Here is an 8,380-nt window from a genome sequence, read left to right as displayed (position 1 = left end):
TTGACAAAAACGCTGTATGTTTAGGCCATCCTGGGGCACTTCCACTAAGCTTAGTATTACATGAGGTCAAAAACCACATCAGCACTCAAGATAAAAACCACGTCTAGCAATTACTTTGGGCAAAGGACTTAGTTCACCACGTCAGGTCTAGGGACCGGGAAGGGACCCCGCCTCTGCCCCAGGATGAGCCAGGGGCCCCCTGGCCAGTGCGGTCTACACACAGGCAACAGGAGAGAGACTCAATGAAAACCGGAAGCTTAAAAACCTTAACAATTTATTCGTCTTATTTTCCAGTAAAATATTCACATAATGTCCAAAGAATGGAATGATAGAATGTCATCGGCTAATTCCACATAAATATTTAAAATCTAAAAACTTCAGAGGATCATCAGACTGAGTAGAAATTTGATTCTTCAAAGCAAGTATTGCTTTACTATTGTCATTAGTCCAGTCAATAATATGACCAATAACCTGCAGTGTAAACAGAACGCTTGCTGAGCTGCTTTTTAGAAGATGCTTCTGTGAGCCGTTACCAGTCAATCCAAGAAGAAGATGTTATTGAACTGCGTGGCGCAAAGTTTCTTCACCTCTTCTGCAGGAAGAACAGAAAGCAGTGAGTGAGGGAGAGCTTTCCACTCAAAGGTTATATGATACATATTAGCACCTTAAATTCTTCCGGAATAAAGTTGGGAATAAGCAATTATCTGCATTAATGTGGATCTGATTTCTAAGAAGCTGAGGCAAGAAATGTCAATAAACTATGAGAGAGAAAAAGCCTCCCATGCACGAGACTTCAGTGCTCTAACAGAGAAACTGCTGCTTCGGGCCCGAGGAAGCTCAAACCCAGCGCCCAGGGGCCGGAGACACCCCGGGAGAGGGCCTTAGCAGCACTTCCGAGGTCCGGAGAACTCTGATGCAAGCACGCAACTCCCGTGCGGCCGTGACCTGTGGACCCGGTGCTCCCGCGGCCGCTCTCTCGTGCCTTGACTCAGTTCCCACTGTGCTGAGCCACGGCCTCCCTGCGGTTTCCAATGCACACACTGTGCACATGTGTTAACGGGAGGGAGAAATGGCACATGCCCTCGGAGATACCTGCAGGGAAACGCACCCCTAACTCTGCTTACAGCGGGCAGGCACTCCCTGCTCTGGCCTCCTGCACAGCCGCCACGGGGTTGGGTGCAGGGAAGGGGACACACCCTTGCCTCCAGGCCAGCACAACCACCAGGGTCAGTGAAAGCAGTTGCTGGGTTGACAGCGTGCGGAGGACAGATCGGCTCTGGCTGGAGCGGGCGGCACGCCCCAGCGTTACTGCTCCCGCACAGAGTGGCCGTCAACTGCCTCCTGAGCCTGGCTGCTCTGCTGCGAAGCGTGTATTCTCCCACAGGAAATAAGGGCCGGTCCATCCACAGGATGTGAAGCCATGGGATTCTCTCCTTTGGCATAAAAACAGTTTTCCTTTGGCCACTGTCAAGTTTGCCGTGACACAGGCAAGTTTTTCACATACGTTTTCGAGGAACTAAGCTACAGGTCTCCTCCAAGCAACGGAGGCATCTGCTTGAAATCTCAAGTCGTGCTGTTCTACTGAGCATGTGTTTCAGCGCAATGAAGACAGAGGTGTTTAAACATCAGAAGCATTAAAAATCCTATTTACCATTTACTTCAATCAGGTTTGCATTTTTTTGATTCAAAATAACATAGAGCTCCCGCTGGTCAGACTTTTTCCCAACAACCCAATAATCACTCATGGCTTTCACGATGATCTCCTCGTCTTCGTCCACCCTGCAAGACAAGAGTTGCAAAAGGCAGAGGTTTATTACACACAGAGGCAGGCTGTGAGAAACTACCTACAACGGGAACTCTCGGGCGTCTGAAAAGTTCGGGGAGCCCCGTGCGAGTGACCCGCGGCTTTGGGCTTAACGGTGGGTCTGGAAGCGCAGAGAGGGGTGGAGCCCCTCCAAGGGGCTGTGGTCACTGGGTTTTGAAGACGATTCCCTTAGCGTCTCTGCTGATGAGAAGGGGGCACCTCACTTGAGCGGTGGTCAGAATTACCTGGTGAAGTCACTGTTGATGTCGCCCAGAATCTTCATTAGATCCGGGTGAACAGACGTCAGCGACACGCTGGGTGTTTTCCTCATGTGGATCGTACTTTTCTCTGCTAAATTCATGTGGTTGAAGTAGATAAACTTAAACTGGGGCTCCTTCTCAGACCTGTGAGGACAGCAGTAACTGTTAGCATTCTGAAAGGATTCTCCAAACTGATCCGTGTGGCCGAGCCCTGGATTCCAATGGCCGGGCCTGCCAGGGAGAATCTCCATGAAGGTGACAGGCTCCTCCTTCGTTCCTGTGAGGAGCCTGCCACATTTACGTGCTATCTGGGAGGCATCCAATCTGACGGAATTTTCCAGAGGGCTGAAGTGTATTGTTTAAAAAAAAATATTTAAACCATTTTATGATTTTCTCAATAAAAGTATAATGTTTTATAAATGGCAATCACTCGGTTATTCACTGACTTTTCTGTAAAAAATAAAATAAAAATAAAGGCAAACTAAATGAATACAGACCATGTATCTCCTGGCCCTGCTTTTCTAAATAAAGTCTTACTGGAACACGGCCAGACCTTATGTTAACATACTGCCTGTGGCTGCTTTCACACCAACAGCCATTGAGGGGTTGTAACACAGACAGCCACGAAGTCTAACGTACTTATTGTTCGGCCCTTTTCAGAAGTCTGCCGGCCCGTTAGGAGACTAAAGTCTTTATCCCACAGAACTGCGAACACACGTGTTCCTGTGTCAATCTGCCACAGAACTGAAGCTAACTACTGTTAACCAGCAACACGGCACCCTCCTGAGTGGAGATCAGCCTTTCTGCTGAAGGATGATGCAGCTTCCATGACTGTAAATGAGTGGGTGCTACCCCGCTGCCCCCAGGTCAGGGCCTGCGACTTCTCAGGGTCCCACCCAGACAACTGGGCCACGAGCTCCAGGCCTCCTGCCCTCCCCTCACTGTGCCTCCCTCAGGTCACAGTCCGGGGTCTGGTGAGCGGCCGAGCGGCGCTGCCACGGGGGCTCAGGCCTCTGCTTCCTGCAGGGCTTGCAGCCATGTCCGGGGCTGAGGGCGCCGGAAGTCCGGGCTCTGGGTAAGCGGGTTATTACTGTAATACTGTACCCCTAGGCAAAGAAGGCATGTGATAGCTTAGTTTCCAGGAAAATGTAAAGAGGATTCTTATAAAAGCAGAATTTTTGTTGTTAACCCTCACACAGGGTTTTTTCCTCCATTGGGCTGGTCGAGTGGGATGTGGGGTGTGGGTGGGCCCTCACAGGCCAAGCCCACGGGCATAGCTGGCACACCTCAGCCCATACACTCCTGCCATAACCAGGGCAGAGCCCGCGCAACCATCAGCGTGGGCAGCAAACTCAGGAGCAGCTCCCCCAGGAGGCCTTTCAGACAGGACTGGGCAGCACTCAGCGGCTCTCTGGAGCAGAGGGAACGCGAATGAATCCTGTCCGTTTGCTTAAGGAAAACCACCCTTCCTCTCCCAAGCCCTGCTAAATGCTGGAAAGGAAACACAAAGTAAGTACTAACCCAGACACTCTTTTGTTGACGTTAAATTGCTCACAGATGTCCGATGCCAGCACCGTGAGCTGGGGCCCCACAATGCTGTCCAGTCTTCGGCAAAAGTCCAACGTAGGCTGCACGGAGGCTAGCAGGGAAGGCAGAAAGGCAGAGTGTGACCATGCTCTGGGGTAAAAAGGTCAATGTTCACTTTACTGTCTTAAGAACAATTTTGCCGTCTTGACCGAATTATGGATCTGGGAGATGAAGCAATTAAATGATCAGATCTCCCTGCCCCCCCCTCTCCCCCTCAATAGAAGAGAAACAGAAGAATCAAAATTATATTTAAGATGGAAAAAAACAACAAAAGTAAAGACCTGTCTCACTGAGAACGTTGACATGAGCATGTGCGGTGGGTGGTAAGTGGGCTGTCCACCCCACGTCGACCCAAGAAGGTCTAATATGTAACCAACATTACACAGCACGGATGGGCCATGTCCGGGGCTCTTCAAATGTGACCTCATTTAATTCGCAAAGCCCCCTGGCCAGGTGCCTCTGTTACCTCCCACAGCCGGGGGCACAGAAGAGCCCAGGTCCTGCTGCTGACACAGGGAAAACGAGGACTCGACTTCCCTCGATGCTGCTTAGGACAACATGTTTACCGTTTGGGGACAGAACACAGAGAACTGTAAACAAAAAAGGCCTGTCTGAGGCTGGAGTCAGACACAGTGTGTACCTACCGTCAATCATGAAGCACACAGCCGCGCTCATGGCCTGGGAGGAGAAAACACACCCGAGGTTACGAGGCGGCACAGGGGGAAGGCTGCAGAGCCCACGCAGCTGCTGGAGGCGAATTCCAGCATGTCATAAATGCAAGAAGTTTCATCAAAAGGTTGACGGAACCCTGAGGCTTCAGCAGGGCTGAAGATACATATTATTGCCTACTGGAAGGGCCGAAGGCATTTCCCCAAACCTGAATTTACATTAATGATTGCTTGCTGCCAGAGAGCTGAGGGCATTTTAATCTACATGTCATTGCCTCCTGCTGGCCAAACACCTGAACAGCCGAAGGCAGTTCCCCCAATCTGACAATGCCTACTGTATACTAAACCTTACCTTTGATATGTATATCTACTTTGCTACAGGGCAAAATGTGGGAATAAAAAAAGCCCCGAGTCCAGAGATAGGAGAACTTAGCTATTACAGCTAAGCTTCCTCTGGCTCCCCCATGGATTACAAATTTATATTATATTTCTAGTCTCTTTACTAATTTACATGCAGCGCCTCCTCCAGATTCCTGAACCCTTCTAGATGCTGGAGAAAGACCCCGGCACGCAGCAACCTGGCTGGACTCCTGACTGGACAAATCACCCTTATAAAGGTATTTTCTGGCCAACTGGAGAAATCGGGATATGGATGAGCACTAGATGAGATTAAGGAAGAACTGAGACTGCGCCTACAGAATGAGCAAGTGCACAGCTGTAAAACCGCACGAGGGCAGTACTCAGTGTGGGCAGGCCCATGCCGGGCGTCCAACCAGCACGCGGGACGCCAGGCCTTGGACAGTTACCCTCTCACAAGGAAGGAAACGCCTTCCCAGGAGCCGGAAAGGAAGGCACTATTCCAGGAGGGCACCCATGTTGAGTTTCACAGTAATGTTCACGTCCAGCATCTGTTCTGAGAACATGTTAGAGGTTTGCACACATACCCGTGGACACACACGGGAGAGTTACTTTGGTGTTAACCTGGAACACTGGAGAGAAAAGAGTTGTTACCTTATAAACGATGAGATGGAGGGCTTCGTAAGTGTCATCGGTATTTACAAAGATTTTGGGGAATCTGCATTTTGCTTCCGGATCATTAAGGTTCAAGGGTCCTGTCAGAAATCTGAGAAGCAAGCAAGAGATGGAAAATTATAAACTAGGAAAATTATAAACAGGAATATACAGGGTGGGTAAAAGTAGGTCTACAGTTGTGAGCACGCAAAACACTGAGTTCATTCTTATTTATTTATTTTTGCATTAGTTTCCATATGAACAACTGTAAATCTACCTTTGCCCACCCTGTATAAATGGAGTACATTCTACTTAATATACAGCCATTTTGGGGGGAAACTAGATACTACTTACAAAACACCAAATCAGAATACAAAAAAGTAATAGTTCTAATTCACTGGAAACAAGAGAATTCCTTTGTTGATCATCTATCTATCTATATAAAAGCCTAAGTGACCGAATGACTGGTTGACCGGTTGCTATGATGTGCACTGACCACCAGGGGACAGATGCTCAATGCACAGAATTGGGCTCCCTCCTGTCTGGATCGGGCCTGTGGGGATCGGGCCGAAACCAGCTATCCAACATCCCCTGAGGGGTCCCAGATTGTAGGAGGGTGCAAGCCAGGCTGAGGGACCCCACCAGTGCATAGATCTGTGCACCGGGCCTCTAGTTCTCATAAAGCAGCACAAAGGTAATTCAGAGTTCATGATTTTATCTTTACCAAGGAAGATGATAAACTCCAATACTGCACACTGAAGAACAGAGTCCTACCTTCCATAGTGCTGAAGATTTCCTGGCATTTCTGCCCTTATTGGAGAGTCCCTTCCTGCCAACTGTGAACAAATCAATGTTGAGAAATGACTTATTAGACTGTCTACTTTCAAAGCTTTGAAAAGCAGTATTCATCTACCAGTTGGCTCTGTGCCACTTTTCTACATCAATTTCCCACACTCCTTCCACCCAAAAAAGAGGGGGGTCACAAACACAGAGAACTCATTTTAACCAGAACCATCACAACATAACTTCCCTGTGCCCTAAATGCCATATCCCGATTTAGTGCTTTTACAGCAATAACCGAAATCTCCCATGCAGTTAATGCATCCAAGCAATGACATAAATTACTCAACTTCACCTCGTATCCCCTAAGGGAACACTCTCTTCCTATTTTCTAGATGTGGCAACTGAAGTCCACCGACGTTCACCAGCGCACACAGCTCCCGAGCAGGAAGGCCAGGCTCAAACCCAGGCCCCTGCCTCTGCCAGGATGTCATGTCTCCTCCTCGACTTGTATTTATAGCACGTCCCTAGTTTCCTTTGCTGAAGATGTACTATTTCAACACGCATAGAAAATAAATAAAAAACACCCCCAACCCAACAGCCATACTAGCTAAAAAACGTGTTACTCTTCTAAAAAATGATGCTCTTTTAGGCTACATAAAATTGCAGCATGTGGAAGATTTAGCAAATTAAAGAGCGAAACCGGCAAACCCAGCAGTGAAAATGCACAGCCAGCCCTGACTGGTTTGGCTCAGTGGATAGAGCATCGGCCTGCGGACTGGAGGGTCCCAGGTTCGATTCCGGTCAAGGGCATGTACCTTGGTTGCGGGCACATCCCCAGTAGGGGGTGTGCAGGAGGCAGCTGATCGATGTTTCTCTCTCATCGATGTTTCAAACTCTCTATTCCTCTCCCTTCCTCTCTGTAAAAAATCAATAAAATATATTAAAAAAAAAAGAAGAAAATGCACAGCCAGCTCTCAACATGTGCGGCTTGCACTGAGAGGGAAGACTCATGTGTCCGTGTGCACGGGCCATGCTGTACACTGTGGTTTCCTGTTTCACAGCCTGGCTCCTCTGCTGTTGCCACGGCACCATCACACGTGGAAAAGCCTCCTGCGTGGTCCTTCCGGAAGCAGGTGCTTTAGCATCAGGCCCGGCCACTTATTAGCGGGCTGAGCCTGGCTCAGTCAGTGAAGGCCCCAAGCCTGGGTATCCCACCCGGAAGGCGGAGAGAAGGGACCCAGCTGTTAGGACTGTTGTCAGGAGATGCAGTGTCTGGCCTACAGCACACATTCAAATATAGTCAGTCACTGTACTCAAATCACCTAGAAAGGAACTAAGCGCAGGGCCAGGTCCTTCTCAAAACCTTGCTCTCAACTTCTTATCAAAGGTATGTTTCTTGTTGTTCCAAGTCATGGCTTTAAAAAACAGGGAGAGGGAGGGAGGGAGGGAGCCAGCGTCCACGCGCTCCTGGGACAAGAGGAAGCTTTTATGGCTGTGAGCACTTTTCACTCCCAGTACAATTAAAGCTACAAAAGGACACTTGGGGAGAGCTGCGGAGTTGTTTACAGTTCTGCGCAGGACATCGGGAGATGAAGCACCAGAGTGGGGAGGCCAGGCGGGCTGTGTGCCATCTACTCCACATCAGATCACATGCTAGAGATGAAAAGACGGTGGGTAACCACTGCGCTGTCAAAGGTCCTGGCATTTTCCGAGTTCCCAGAACCCGACCTAAACACCAGTTCTCCCTCCACTCAGTGAACTGTTCCTTTAAAAACACACCTTTGCTACTGCCTTTGCACGTAACAAAACGAAGAAGAGCTGACACACGTGGCTTTCTGTGTTAAGTGAAATACTGCTAAACAGGTCTCCCTACATACATATCACACTGATGATGTAAAGTAGGGATCGGAGCTGCCCCAGCCACGACCAATTACTACACCCTCCTCCCACCCCCAAACCTGTGAGTATGTGCAGTGTACATACATGCATGCATATATCTACCTACCCACCTATCTACAGAGAGATATTAGCACCCAATCGTACCTCAGGTTCGATATGCCTTGGAAAGAGGGACGTGGTGAGGTATTTGTACAAAATTCTCATGTCATCTTGTTCCAATCCACTCCTGAAACACAGAAAAGCACCGTCAGACGCGGGACTGGTCTTGTCTCTCCACGGCTCCACGCGAAAGCTCCTCTCCTCTCTTCCACGTCAGATCCAGAGCCGCCCTGACCGGGAGGTGCAGAGGGAATGTTACACTGCGTCCG

General features: G+C 49.1%; 1 protein-coding gene across 1 annotated transcript in view; it reads right to left on the bottom strand.

The window, feature by feature from the left end:
• Positions 1–257: 257 nt before the first annotated feature.
• Positions 258–8,380, bottom strand: part of CCZ1 (CCZ1 homolog, vacuolar protein trafficking and biogenesis associated) — a 16,214-nt gene continuing 8,091 nt past the window's right edge. Inside the window, exons 8-15 of the mRNA XM_008155993.3 lie at positions 8,157–8,238; positions 6,105–6,166; positions 5,331–5,442; positions 4,296–4,329; positions 3,586–3,703; positions 2,050–2,208; positions 1,652–1,779; positions 258–592 (exon numbers count right to left, since the gene is read on the bottom strand). Of these exons, the coding sequence (XP_008154215.1) occupies positions 537–592; positions 1,652–1,779; positions 2,050–2,208; positions 3,586–3,703; positions 4,296–4,329; positions 5,331–5,442; positions 6,105–6,166; positions 8,157–8,238 (751 nt within the window). The 3' untranslated portion in view covers positions 258–536. The remainder of the gene's footprint in view (positions 593–1,651; positions 1,780–2,049; positions 2,209–3,585; positions 3,704–4,295; positions 4,330–5,330; positions 5,443–6,104; positions 6,167–8,156; positions 8,239–8,380) is intronic.

The sequence above is a fragment of the Eptesicus fuscus genome, chromosome 6 (genome assembly GCF_027574615.1).
Source record: "Eptesicus fuscus isolate TK198812 chromosome 6, DD_ASM_mEF_20220401, whole genome shotgun sequence".
Taxonomy (NCBI): domain Eukaryota; kingdom Metazoa; phylum Chordata; class Mammalia; order Chiroptera; family Vespertilionidae; genus Eptesicus; species Eptesicus fuscus.
The sequence above is the reverse complement of the archived record's forward strand: the minus strand, read 5'-3'. Positions and strand labels throughout refer to the sequence as shown.